This window comes from Bufo gargarizans, chromosome 6 (assembly GCF_014858855.1).
Source record: "Bufo gargarizans isolate SCDJY-AF-19 chromosome 6, ASM1485885v1, whole genome shotgun sequence".
NCBI lineage: Eukaryota > Metazoa > Chordata > Amphibia > Anura > Bufonidae > Bufo > Bufo gargarizans.
The window spans coordinates 276,925,436-276,940,075 of NC_058085.1; the positions used below are offsets into that span (position 1 = coordinate 276,925,436).

Below are 14,640 nucleotides of genomic sequence, written 5' to 3' on the forward strand. Positions count from 1 at the left end.
GGTCCGGATTCAGTTCGCATCACACATTGCACCCGTGCGGAAAACTCGCTCGTCTGAAAGGGGCCTAAGAAGACACAACATAGGGTTTGTGATAAATAAGCGTAGACATACTGTGAAAATCCTTGGAAATTTCCAAAACATTATGCCTTTGAATCTGTAAAAGCAAACAAGGACTACAAGTAGCAGCACACTGCTTTGTGCACAAAGACACATTCAAACACTGGAAACATGGGTAAATCTGAATTGCATTACTACAGTACTTACTATATCAAAATTTGAAGCTCTTTATGCACTTTTTTTAATCAAAATAGTGTCCGGCCCATCTGCCAGCGACAAGGTGGCTTCCAACAGACAGGACCTACTCTTAGACGTGCCTCTCCTGGGCTTTTGACCTACAAAATTCAAGGCAATGTAGAATCCAGCTATCTGATACTCTGATTATAAGCACTAGGCAGAGGGGTGATAGCACCCAATCTAAAAAAGGTGAAGCCACTTTCCCAAATGTAGAATGCTAAAGAAAGTTAGACCAGCGCCTCCGAGCTATGTACAAAAAAGGGGGTTCATGTGCAAGCTAGCATGGCTGCAATGTAAATGCAAACAAGGACTACATTCATAGTTGCTAACTGTCCCGAATTTGCTGGGACTGTCCCTGATTTACAGAGACAATCCTGCCAAAAATGGTCAGGGCTAACACAAACCCCACCCATGAGGGCTTATGTGCCCTAATTTTACCAACTGAAATGTTAGGCCTCATGCACACGACCGTTGTTCTGGTCCGCATCCGAGCCGCAGTTTTTGCGGCTCGGGTGCAGACCCATTCACTTCAAGACCCATTCACTTCAATGGGGCTGCAAAAGATGCGGACAGCACTCCGTGTGCTGTCCGTATCCGTTTTCTCCGTTCCGTGGCCCCGCAAAAATAAAAATAAATAACCTGTCCTATTCTTGTCCATTTTGCAGACAAGAATAGGCATTTCTACAATGGGCCGTCTGTTCCGTTCCGCAAATTGCGGAAGGCACACGGCGGCTTCCGTGTTTTGCGGATCCGCAATTTGTGAACTGCAAAAAACGGAACAGTCGTGTGCATGAGGCCTTTAGTATGTACATTGCATCACTGCTATACAACTATATGGAAATTAGAAGCTGTTTGCGCACATTTTCTATCTAAATAGTGTCGGTCCCATCTGGCAGAGACGAGGTGGCTTCCAGCAGACGGGACGTACACTATCGGCCTCTCCGGATCTGCTCGCATTCCATAGCGTACGATGACGACAAACTGAATACCACAAGTATCTGACGCCCAGATGGAAAGTGGAGCCATCTGCTTTTGTAGCACAGGGGTCGTCGTGTTGTGCTAAAATATTTCTCTAAATCCCCGCTTCTCATTCTGCCGAGGCCTTTTCCAGCATCGCATAATTTGAATATTTTTGAAGCTGCGGAGGTCACGGTCGGGTTAATTTGCCTGTTGTTATGGATATTGACCCATTAGGGAAATTCTAAATATAACATGGCCGCTTTATAGCGGGGAGGCGCAGGAACGGCTGCTCCTGAGATACAGCCTCGGTCATTTCTCATCGGCGGGAGCTGAATGCTAATGAGAAGGAGAGAAGGATTCGCTTGCAATTCCCGCTGCAGACTGGAGAAGACGACGGCCTCGGGATTATTTACCGTCCCTATTAACCTATTCACGCCAGTTTTTAGATCGTCTTTTATCACAGACTGAGAATAATACAGCAGTTGATATTAAAAATATACCATGTGTCGGCAAATACGGATTTAAAGGGGTTGTCTAGTTTCACCCCACTCCTCTGCTCCTGATCACCCAGCTGAGCTCTCTGCGCTCTGTAATTTATGGATTTGCGATTAGCAGACTGCAAATCGGATATGGTCATGTGTACGAGGCCTAAACCGGATAATTACTTACCAACATTTTAATAGCAAAAATAGGCCCCCAGAGGGCCACCCAGCTCGCCTGACAATGCCCCCAAAAGGCCGCTTTTTGGGTAGGATTTGCATAACCTTTACCCCATTTTATTTGCCGGTTCCTGAGACTGTTGATATATTTGCCTGATGCAACGTAATATGTAGTGAAATGTAGTCACCCAGACAGGAAGTCATACTGTTGCTAGGCAACCCCAGCAATCATAACTGTATATTAATGGTTTATATCCCAGTGGTACATTCCTGATACTCCTCAGCATCCAGCCATGCACCTGTGTATAAACCTATTGCCCATGGCAACCTGCTCAGTGTCACCGCCATTTTATGGGTTGCTTGGGGCAACCGTATTGTTACTTAATTTCAAGAGTGGGTTCACATGACCTGACCGGCACTTAACTCCGGTAGTCCGTTCCAGCAGAAAAACAGACTACCGGAGATGCCATATCCGGCATAGCGGGATACCGCTGCACACCACCGTCTCCTCATTGACTATAATATGATCCGATGGGGATCCAGTGGCTTCCCTGCATAAATGATTTGAACCAAATACCACTGGGGACTGAAGTAGATTCAATCTAGGTACACAGACTGGTGAATGATGCACCAAACTTAGGGTCCATTCACACATCCGTGTGTATTTTGCGAAACACGGACACCGGCAATGTGCATTCCGCATTTTGCGGACCGCACATCGTCGGCACTATAATAGAAAATGCTTAATAGAATAGGACATGTTCTATTTTTTTCGGGAATGGAATTCCGGATCCAGGCAGCACATCGTGCAGGCCCATAGAAATGAATGGGTCCGCAATTCCGTTCTGAAAAATGCGAAACAGAATTGCGGACGTGTGAATGGCCCCCTATGGCGAGGCATGTGGCTCATCATAAATTGGGTGCACCCTCCAGCTCATAGGGGATATCAAAGACCAGTCTTTGATAAATGACCGCCCAATGTCTGAGATTATATTAGTTTTGTTTTGTTTTGTTTTTTCATTTTACTAGGATTTAAAGAAGCACTGCCACAATTTTTATTTTTTTTTCTGACCTATTAGAAAGGTTCATGATGTAAACTGTAGTGAAGGTAATCTTTCCAGTGACTGAATTTGCGAGTTATAACCTCCCTTCTGATCCTCAGCTGTGTCATGTGACCAACACTCTGATTTCCAACTGACACAGGACAGAAAGTCAGTGACTTCTCTATTCATTCCTATGAGACGGATATTGAGGCTCCCATTAGAGAAACTGGCTTCCTGTCCACACATAAGATGCTGTGTTATTGGGAAAGTCAGAGTATTGGTCACATGACACCGCCGAGGATCAGAAGGGAGGTTATAACTCACAAATACACACACTGGTAAATTACCTTCACTACAGTTTACATTGTGTACATTTCTAACAGGTCGGAGGATAACCTTTATTGTGGGGGGTTCTTTAATGAAAAGAGGTGAAGCTTAAAGCATTGCGGACCTGATCCAAAATCTTTCACAGGGCCTCGGTGCCAATCATCACATGACCTTTATATGTCAGTGTGGTAGAGGGTCCTTTGGGGCGCCTTCAAGCACTAACAGTTTCCACCCTGTGGCTCTCCAGCAAAACTACACCTCCCATCATGCTTTGACAGCCTGATACTGTCGGGGCATGGCTGGAGATTAGACTTCTGTAACCGTTTTCTGTCGCTCCAGGGCATCTAAAATCAAAAAGAGATGAAGCAACTTTTGAAATAGTCTTGGTAAAAATCTGCCGCTCTTGTGCGTAGCGATGTGTCTCCATGGTTACATACCCTTTTGTCGGGGCCCTGTGTCCTCCCATCTGTCTTCTGCCTCACGCTTATCTACAGGTAGTAGTGGAGGAGATAGAGGGAAGGGAGTATCAGGTCTGCGGGGTCAGACCCACCCAGGGTTTGTATGTGATCTGTAACCACGGATGGAAAACGGAAGGAGATTTTTAATCAAGGCTATTTGTAAAATTGCCTGATAATTTATTTTCATTTTAGATGCATTGGTGCAAAAAGTGGACTTATCCTTTAAATGTACAATTGGTTGCCATGGATTTGTGGATCAGATTGTATTGTAATTGCCATTGGTTTGGGGGACGTCACTGACGCGTGGTGCAGCATGAGAGACGAGAGTCTGCCCCCTGCTTCAGTGATGTCCCAGCGTCACGTGTGTGGAGCGGGCGACACATCAGAATGCTAATCCTGTCGTATTGATTACCTCCACGCTGGAAGCGGGTCCGAGCAGTCGGCTGTGCAGGCACAATGAACAGACGCCTCACAGTGGATCAGATGTGAAATAAAGGGGGCAGCCATGCGTGCCAGCCGGGTGATGTACAAGGAGGCTCGGCACCCGCTTTCGGCATTGCAGCACTTCTTTTTTTTATTTTTTTAGATCCATCTTTTCAGTACGCTCTTTTCTTTGCGTATCCGGCTTTCTATGTAGAGAATGATCCCCCCCTGAAACCTCTATTAAATCTGCATCCAGGATCTGTCCTCTTCTGTCACCTCCCCGGACTTGTCTACTTTAGCAGATACTTGTATTGGCCATAAAATCGCAATGTTAGAGCAGCTTTTCAGAGCTGCCCCTCCTGTTATTCCTCCTGGAAGTGTATGAATAAAGGGATAAATGAGTGTTACCATTCCCAGTTTGCATCGCCGCTCAGTCTGACGTTTTCTGCATAGGAACATAGTCTATTTGCTACAGCTGTCAAGTGAGTGCACCGCGCCTGTGCCGAGGACGGCAAAAAGCGGTTTGCAATGCACGGGCACTAGCCACGTGAATCCCGTATTGTGGTGCGGACCCATTGACTTGAATGAGTCCGCAATCTGCAAGATACGGCAAAGGGTGGGACATGTCCTATCTTTTGCGATGCAGAGGCACAGACGTGAGAGCCCACGGAAGCTGCCTCAGATATGTCCCTATGACACTGGCTGACCTGTTACATGTGCACTTGGCAGCTGACGGCATCTGTGTTGGTCCCATGTTCATATGTGCCGCATTACTGAGAAAAATGATGTTTTATTATATGCAAATGAGCCTCTAGGAGCAGGAGCTGTGGCATTGTTCATCCGGATCTTCCTTGTTCCTGAATAGAATACCAGAACTACAAAAACCACTGGCACATGCTATGGTCATGTACTGTCGGGTGAACCACTTATGAGCAGTGTAATGGCCGCATTAGTGGTTGCCACCACTTGCACCACTGGGAGGATTTGGGGGCTTGAAGTGGCAATGAGTCACATTCCCACATCATCTAAGTGCCCGGGGTGAACATCGCTGCAGGAGATTTGTTAAAACTGGTGTAAAGTAGAACTGGCTTAGATGCCCATAGCAACCAATCAGATTCCACCTTTCATTTTCCAAAGGAGCTGTGAAAAATGAAAGCTGGTTATGCTTTATACTCCAGTCACAGCCAAAGCTGCATTCGAAAATTCTGCTCGTTTTGTTGTAAAAAAAGAAAATCTCGCCGGACACCATTATATGCAGTTGCGCCAGCGTTTGACACGGTCTGAGTCCCGTAAAGCTATCCCAGCGGTCGTATGAGTGCGATGAGCCATAACTGTACAAAGTGCCTCGTTCCACGTGAGTGACTCCTGACTACAGATGTCCAGAGGCCTCATTGTCCTCCGTGTATGCCGGGTGCGGACACCTGATCCTGCCACAATGACCTCATACAATGGGCCGGGTGTTAGTCCCTCGTAGGCCCCGCCGTTCTCTACTGTTTGGTTTTCATGGTGTTTGATGACCGTGTAAAGAACCGGAGACAAATGCATCTCGTGCGCTGTACATGGTCACGTGTAATGGAAGCCAATGCAGCTGTGTACAATGGGGGTCATTTATCAAAGGACGGCTTTTCATTACGGTCTTTGATAGCCCCTGAGCGGCCGGAGGAAGTGCCTAATTTATGGCTATGCACACGCCGCCATGCCGCGTCATAAATGAGGCACACCACCGACAGTTCGTGCGGCTAGAGAGAAATCTACTACAGCCCCGGACTGGAGTGGATTTCTCTCCACTTTTACGCCTGTAAATGTTAATAAATTAAGTGGGGCGAGGGTGGCGTACATATGCCACGTGTGACATTAAAAACGGACTTAGTACTGTTATTAAATGACCCCCGATGTCTCCCAAGCATTAAAGGGCATCTGTCAGCAGATCTGTACCTATGACACTGGCTGACCTGTTACATGTGCACCTGGCAGCTGAAGGCATCTGTGTTGGTCCCATGTTCATATGTGACCACATTGCTGAGAAAAATGATGTTTTGTTATATGCAAATAAGTCTCTAGGAGCAACGGGGGCGTTACCGTTACACCTAGAGGCAGAAGTTTTTCTGCAACTGCTGCGCCCTCTGCACTTTAATTGACAGGACCAGGCAGTGTAAATGTGATCACGCCTAGCCCTGACTTCTCCTAAAGCCAATCTAAGTGTACACAGTTGCAGAGAGAGCAGAGCCTCTAGGTGTAATGGTAACGCCCCCGTTGCTCCTAGAGGCTCTTTTGCATATATTAAAACATCAATTTTTCTCAGTAATGTGGACATATATGACCATGGGTCCAACACGGATGCCGTCAGCCAACAGGACAGCCATTGTCATAGGTACAAACCTGCTGACTGATGCCTTTTAATCTATTTAAACTACGTTTCTTTGCATTCTCTAGTCATATCCAAAGCTGCATTCAAAATTCTGTTGAGCTATGAGCACACACAACTTACATACAGAACATTAGTCTTTATATGAGGTAATCTACAAATGTATGATGTAGGAAGTTTACCCTGGATCCATGGAAGCTCGTCTTGGGCAGCAGAATTTTGATTGCAGCTCTGGAAGTGAATGGAGTAGATGAGTACACATGATGTCATGACTAAGGAATGTCGAGAAGCTGAGTGGCCTTTGTCTATAATGGCATATGGGTAAATGTAACATAGGAGGAGATGGCGGCACCCGCACGGTCTTATTGTACCACCGGGCCCAGAATTGGATGCAGATCTGGTCAGATTGCACCATGTGGGATCCATCCCAAACCTACTTTCACACAGGGCACAGCTGTGCCAGGCGGGCAGGTCTCACGGGTCTCTCTGGCAGTTGTTGGTGGCACTGGCCCTGCGGGCGACCTCCCTGGGACCCGCTTGGACGTTAGATCTCCCTGTATTTCAAGGACATCACTGGACTTTGAAGTAAGCGCCAAGATGTTTTGGATGGTCCGCAGCTACAGCTGGAGGAAGCGTTATTTCTGCGCTTGTTTATACCGACTGTCTCAAATATTAGTTCTGGCTGTTATTGATGTCCTAGACTTTGTATTCCTGTAGACTGATCTTGGCTAAAGGAGTGACAGCTGCAGAGCAGAAGATTGCACGTAAGTCCGTGTACTGCCCTGGACTACAGCTCTAGCTCCATAGATCAATGGAGTGGGTGGGGCTACGCGGCGACATGTCACGTGACATCGGATCTAATGATCATAGTGCCGCCACTGCGATGCTATGGTAGCAAAAAAAATCCAGACCTGATGGATTTTGTGTCGCAGCTTGCAATGGACTTCTACTCCACTGACTTTAATGTGTTTTTAAAGCCAAATCACAGCTCCAAAATAGTCGCGCGACAGCAAAATCAGTCGTATTGTTTCGTCACGCATCTTTTCTGTGACTTGCTGTCACGTGACACAAGATGCCGGGTTGCTCCAGCCTTAGATCCATAATAAGATGGTGAGTGATTCATCCATGAAGATTTCCGCGAAGAATCCGTGTCATCCATGTTCCACTGACGCTGCACAGCTGAAAAAAGAATTTTTAGAGCCTCTCCTATGAATGGTCCGTGAAACACGGATGGCGTCCCTGTGGAGTCTGTGTTTGTCAAGGGCCAGTAGATTCTAATGGACGTGATGGGTCCGTAAAAACGGACAAAATAAAGCATGTTTCTGTGCTAAAACCACGCACCAACAGACCGCGCTAAAACATGGATGGGCGAATACACGCATTAAAGGGAATCAGTATGTGTGCTGTCCGTGGAGAACACCACTGACGTGTGAATAAGGCCTCAGGACTGTGTGCTGTCCACATCCGTTGTTCCGTTCCGCGGCCCCACCAAAAATATAGAGCATGTCTATAATGGGCTGCCTGTTCCGTTCCTCAATTTGCAGACCGCAAAACACTGCGTGATCGTGTGAATGCGCCCTTAGGGCTCATGCACAAACATTTTTTTTTTTTATTTGCAGACCGTGTCCGGAACCATTCATTTCAATGGGTCCACAGTTACTCTGTGTGCGTTCCGTTTCCCTATGTCCACATGTCCGTTCCGTAAAAAAGTAGAACATGTCCTATTCTGTGGACAAGGATAGGACTGTTCTATTAGGGGCCGGCAGTTCTCTTCCGCAAAAATACAGAATGCACACGGACGTCATCCGTATTTTTTTGTTGGACAGCAAATATATACGGTCGTGTGCATGAGCCCTTGGGCTGCTCTCCATCAGCGATTGTGAGCCAAAACCGGGCGCAGGACAAAACGCCGGACAGATGCAAATCCTTCCATTATACCTCATCTCTCTGTAGGCTCCACTCCTGGTTTTGGGTCACAATTAGGGCTCATGCACACGACCGGATGCCCTCCGAGACATACGGTCTGTGAGCGGGCCATATGTCCCAGAGCGGCATTGATCGTGTGCACGGGAGGACACCGCATCATAGGTTACTATGATACTGTGCACGTCTGGCCGCGCCGCGAGACTATTGTTCTGTACTCATATGAGTGTGGGACAGTAGTCCTGCAGGCGGCCCGATGCGCACAGCATCATAGTAACCTATGATGTTTACTCCTGTGCGCACGATGTATGCCGCGTCGGACATATGGCCCGCTCACGGACTGTATGTCTCACAGGGCATCCAGTCGTGTGCATGAGCCCTTACTGATGGAAATCACGGATCAAACACTGACTTTGCAAAAGTGGCCTTAAAGGGAAACTCTGTTCACATTAGGTCCAATCGGTAGTTATGATGTCGCTGTGGTGTCTTGTAGATTTCTAAATCGCAGAATGTCTGTCCATTCAGGTAGATGTGAGGCTATTGTCTGCCTATTGCTGCTGCACAGGGCACAGTGTGTAGCCTCTCCTGTTATAGTGTGGGTCAGGCTTGGGGTGGTGTGTAGGATTACACGTGGCTGCTGAAGATTTCCCTTAAAGGGGTCCTCCGCTTTTAGACTATTCTTTTTCTATGTCATTTCCAACCAACCTACAGGAAACCACTTTGCAGCCTCTCCTGTGGGCTTCATTGGCCATGTCCGCTCCTGGCCGGCAAGATACGGACTTCCGTTGAAGATGGCTAATTTTCAAGATCCGTTTTTTGATGAATGGAAATACGGCCTGGCCGGCCTGCTCACAGAGCTGATGTTTGTGACACTGTATCATTCCAGGCTATCCATACACCACAGCAGCACATGGTTGGCTTCCCTAGTACATTGTAACAAGCCTTCAGCATGACTAGGTTCTCAGCATTAAAGGGAAGGGGTCTCACCACTGAGGTCTGTAGTCTGGATGTGCCATTAATGTTCAATTTGTGGGGGGCCAACTCGTAACTACTAACCCTTTGTGTCCTGTCTGCTCCGGCTGGCGGTTTTTCGGAATCTGCAGGATTGGCCTTCGCGCTTATGTGACATTTTGGATCAGCAGGTAGTCCAGGTTGGAATGGTCGACCTGTCCAGACGTGGAAACTCTGAGTGTACACGGTGCCCTATGGGAGTGCTCATGTGATGGGTATTAAGTGTACATGTTCCCTTTTGTTCTCGGGCACAGTGATACATAATTTATCCGCTGGAAGCATTAGGGAAGGCTGATTTGTACGGTAAATCCATTTTACCCTGTAAATAGTATCAGCAGAATTTTAGATCAATCGCCCCATTAGTTCTTGCACACATTTATCCATCCATCACCACTGTGCCTGCAGGACTGCTACACTGCTGCCATCTGCTGGGCAAGTGTCAGCACTGCAGTAAAATCCTCCAAAATGAAAGCACCAAAGGATCCACATGGTGTCCTACAATATCAGCCATATGGGCAGCCATGCACCTTGTCAGGTCCACTCACTATTGTAATAGATATTTAGAGAAGTAGCAGAGCGGAGTTTGTAATCATTGGCACATAAGCGCCCTCAGTATCAAAAGTTTTCTTTTCATATTGGTTGGGTTTTACTAAGTTATGAGCTGTGGCTAGAATATGGGGGTCTGCCTTCTAGGGCCCCACATTAATATAGGACGCCAGCCTGTATATGCGCCATTACAGTTCCCACAGGGGTTTCCATGCAGCTTTTCGTGATACTGGAATGGCTGTGAGTGACAACCCCTGCCCATGCAGTGTACTGGTTGTCACTCTTTGCAACCAGTAAGTGCTGGTTTTGGGGTCTCGTATACAGGATAGTTGATGTAGTATGACAGAAAAGGTGTCGGTTAACCATAAACCGTTTAGTCAATCGTTACATGTTATTTTCTGGGGGTCTCGGGCGTTCCCCTTGCGGTCTGATAAATAACTGCAGCCCTGTTCCCCTTCCAGAGCTCATGAATCTGATATGAGAGCGACGTTATGGATGTGGAGTCTGCATACACTGAATTCATAACCTGCGACAGAACCGGCCGACGGAATGCAGTACCGGACATCAAAGGGGGGGAATGTGGCCCTGCGGGGGTGAGGGAGCTGTCGGAAAACATGGGAGACCTAGCCATCCAAGGAGCAGGTGAGTCATTGCTGATTTGTCGTTTCTGATTTAGGCTACATGCACATGAAAGTTGTTTGTTTCCGTGTACGTTCCATTTTTTTTTTGCGGACAGGATGTGGACCCACTAATTTCAATGGGTCCGCAAAAAATGCGGACAGCACACCGTGTACTGTCCGTATCAGTATGTCCCTTCCGTAGCCCCGCAAAAGAAATGGAACATGTCCTATTCTTGTCCGTTTTAGGCATTGTTACAATGGATCCGCAAAAAAACAAAACACAACACATAAGGTCGTGTGCATGTAGCCTTACTTTGTGTTTTAATGAGGCCCTGTCTCCTCTCCTGACATGTCTACTTGTATCCTCCATGTAATAACAATTCTGGAGCATTTATTCCTGAGGCCTAGTTCACACAATCGTTTTTTTTTTGCGAGTGTACGGGCCGTTTTTTTGTGTTCCGTATACGGAACCATTCATTTCAATGGTTCCGCAAAAAAACGGAATGTACTCCGTATGCATTAAGTTTCCGTATTTCCGTTTTTCCGTTCCGTTGAAAGATAGAACATGTCCTATTATTGTCCGCAAATCACATTCCATGGCTCCATTCAAGTCAATGGGTCCGCAACAAAAAAAACGGAACACATACGGAAATGCATCCGTATGTCTTCCGTATCCGTTCCGTTTTTTCTGAACCATCTATTGAAAATGTTATGCCCAGCCCAATTTTTTCTATGTAATTACTGTATACTATATATGCCATACGGAAAAACGGATCAGAAACGGAAACGCAACGGAAACAAAAAACAGAACAACGGATCCGTGAAAAACGGACCGCAAAACACTGAAAAAGCCATACGGTCGTGTGAACTAGGCCTGACTCTGTGATGTGCCATTCCTTTATTATTCCTGTTAGAAGTTAAGAATGAATTGCTAAAAGTTTGCTGTAAAGGTCCAGGTGGGTGTTACCAGTTGGGGGGGTTGTCCCTGCCCAGTCTGACACTGGCACCACTGATTGAGTAGTGTCATATAGGGACAAATCCCCAACTGGTTACACCTAGCTGGACCTTCAATGCAAACTTCTAGTAATTCATTTATAACTTCCAGAAGGAGTAATAAAGGATCAGCATCCAGAATTGTTATTACATGGGGGAATACTAGTAGTTACTAAAACAGACATGTCAGGAGAGGGGACAGGTCCTCTTTAATTTCTCATCATTTTCTAAATGTCCCCTTGCAACAGACCTAATACTTCTCACAGCTGAGAGTTTGTTACACTTGTTTCCAGTCTAGACAATCCTCCGTGAGTGAAACGGTCAGGACTCCATTCATACATTTTACCTGCACTGATACATTGTAACAAACTGTCGGGGCAGGAGAGATAAATGTGATTATTTATTGGACGCCACCTCTCTGAACAGGTCAGGAGCAAAACATGGAGTTAAATGGAAACATTTCTGTCTCCACTAGGGGGAGCTCACTGCTTGCTGATTTACAGAGGACCTTTCATCAGTCCTCACATTACAATGTAAGTACCTGGCAGTGTTGGGCATATTGAGGAGATGTGATATCGGTACAGGGAGGAGGAGACGGCCATGTTTCTTAGGGGGCGTCTCCTTCTCCCTGGCTGTGAGAGGTCCAATCGCAGCGGAGAGTGTTACAGCCAGGGAGGAGAAAAAGCTCACCTACTCCCTGGCTGTGATGTGCTCCGCTATGATTGGTCAGCTCACAGCCAGGGAGAAGGAGACGCCCCCTAAGAAACATGGCCGTCTCCTCCTCCTTGCACCGATGGTATGGATTAGCATACAAGGCGGGAAAAAAGCAGGGGGCACAGCGCAGCAAAGGAGCAGCCCATCAGAAAAAAATTAGCGATAGGACATCTCCTCAATATGCCCAACACTGCCAGGCACTTGTATTGTAATGTCAGGACCAGTGAAAGGGCCTCTTTATTATTCATTTTAGGATCCTGTGCCATGAGCTCCCCCTAGTGGCAGCTGCAGTCAGGCAGAGTGAGATCAATTAAAGGTTGATTTCCTATTACATTTATAAAGCCTATTTGCTATTAACATGCTGGTAAAAACAATCCAGTGAAGAGTTGTGAGATTTTCTTACATAGTTTGGTGCCACCTGGTGTTCAAAGTGTATATCAATGTGCACAAACACCGCCTGAGCGGAGTTCTGCTGGTCAAGCGTGCTCAGACAAATTTGCTTGTGTACACCAACACACCTAGAACTTACCCCCAATTTAATAATCGCCTTCACAGGATTGTCTAGAGTGGATACAAATGTGTCTAGAGAAGCATTAGCTCTATACAGAATTGTTATATAAACGATAATGCCCCCATTCACTGACAGCAAGCAGTGATCTTGAAAAAAAAAATGGTGAGTGTATATACTGTATAAACCAGAAGAACAGTTTCATTATACAAGGACTGATCATTATTATTTTTTCTCTCTTCAGAAGGACAAGCAGCAGCGGCATCCTCCAATAGCGGACAAGAACAGACGCCTGAAGCACAAGATGGCAGCTCGCCGTCATGAATCGCTTATGTCTTGCAGACATCAATGCTGACTGACTTTTTTTTCTTTTGTACAAAAAGAGAGAACAGAACCTTAAGACTGTTCACACTGAGCTTTCCAGTGAGGCTGGAATAAAAAAAAAAATCCAGTGATGGTTAGATGCCCAAGAATGGAATCGCAATGCAGGACTCCACACGCCACCTGGTGGCACAATATAGTCATAACATCTTCTCAAACACCGCTCAACCTAAACTTGCCTTAGCAGATTTTTTTTATTTTTTTTCATTTCCTTTATAGAAGAATCATATGCAATATTTCTTTGGGGTGATATTTTGCAGATGGCACTGCCCGCTTCCCCTTTGAATGTGTATGGGATTATTTATTGTCCATAGGAAATAATTCTGCCCTAGGAGACCTGGGTCACATATGAGCAGAGACCAACGTACAGATTATGTGACAAAGCACTGCCTTATAACCTTTCAGTGGACCAAATTGAAGCCAGACGTCCATGGCCTGTCCAGACTGCCAACTTTTCTTTTTTCTTTTTTTTTTAGTCCACGTTTTTAAGTACTATATCTCGGATTGGTACGAAATTCGGCTTAGATTGGATATTTAGTTTGCACAGGAGAACAATGGTGCATCCTTTTTTAACATTTTTTTTTCTTTGTTAGAAAAATTGAAATATTTGGCCCTCAAAATATTATAATTTTGTGTGAATGAAAAATGTAATAAACACCATTAAGACACCAAAGTCTTATCATTGCCATTAGAGTACAGGGATGGGTAGTGTGCCAGCTACTGTGGAACCACTAGTCCCAGAGAAGGCACACCTAGCTATCCTATAGGTAGGCATGTTGTTGGACCACAAGGCTCAGCAGGGACTGTTCATTGCAGCCGATGCAGTGATCTGATTGGTTGCAGTATGAACTGAGTCACATGAAGTCACTTAAAGGGATTACCCTGGAGAGCAGCCTGCAATATAGAAGTGATCAGTAAGTACAGATCTAGTGTGGCTGGGCTCTATTTACCCGGCTGCAGCGGTGACATCACCTTGACAGCATGTGACTTCTGCAGCCAGTGACTAGGCTCAACAGTGCACCTGAGGCGAGTGATTGGCTGCAGCAGTCACGTGCTGTCGACATGACATTACCACCAGGTTAACAGTGCCTGGCAGAGGGAACTGCTGCAGGGGCGGTGAATCTGCTAGGTAGGTACCGATCAGTTCTGTATTGCAGCTGGATCCCCAGGATTGTCTGGTTTCCTCCCGAAACTGGACAGCCCCTTAAGTCTCTTTTCCAGTGATCTGCAACCTTGGCTCTCCAGCTGTTGCTAAATTACTACCCCCAGCATGTCCTGACGGCGCATGCTGGGAGCTGCAGTTTCTCAACTGCTGAAGAGCCATAGCTTGTCATAGTTTTATTCCAGCGGCCTCTCTGCATGTTTGCTGTGCTGCTGCCGGAACTCCGGTCCGCCCCCCATTATAGTCAATGGGG

General features: G+C 46.4%; 1 protein-coding gene across 4 annotated transcripts in view; it reads left to right on the forward strand.

Annotated features, from left to right (window-relative positions):
• PKIG (cAMP-dependent protein kinase inhibitor gamma) overlaps nt 1-13,893 on the forward strand; it is a 51,615-nt gene extending 37,722 nt beyond the window's left edge. For all 4 annotated transcript variants that reach the window (XM_044297514.1, XM_044297513.1, XM_044297515.1 and 1 more), the window contains exons 2-3: nt 10,471-10,651; nt 13,089-13,893. In XM_044297514.1, coding sequence (XP_044153449.1) covers nt 10,501-10,651; nt 13,089-13,168 — 231 coding nt within the window. In that variant the 5' untranslated portion in view covers nt 10,471-10,500 and the 3' untranslated portion in view covers nt 13,169-13,893. The remainder of the gene's footprint in view (nt 1-10,470; nt 10,652-13,088) is intronic.
• Nucleotides 13,894-14,640: the final 747 nt, after the last annotated feature.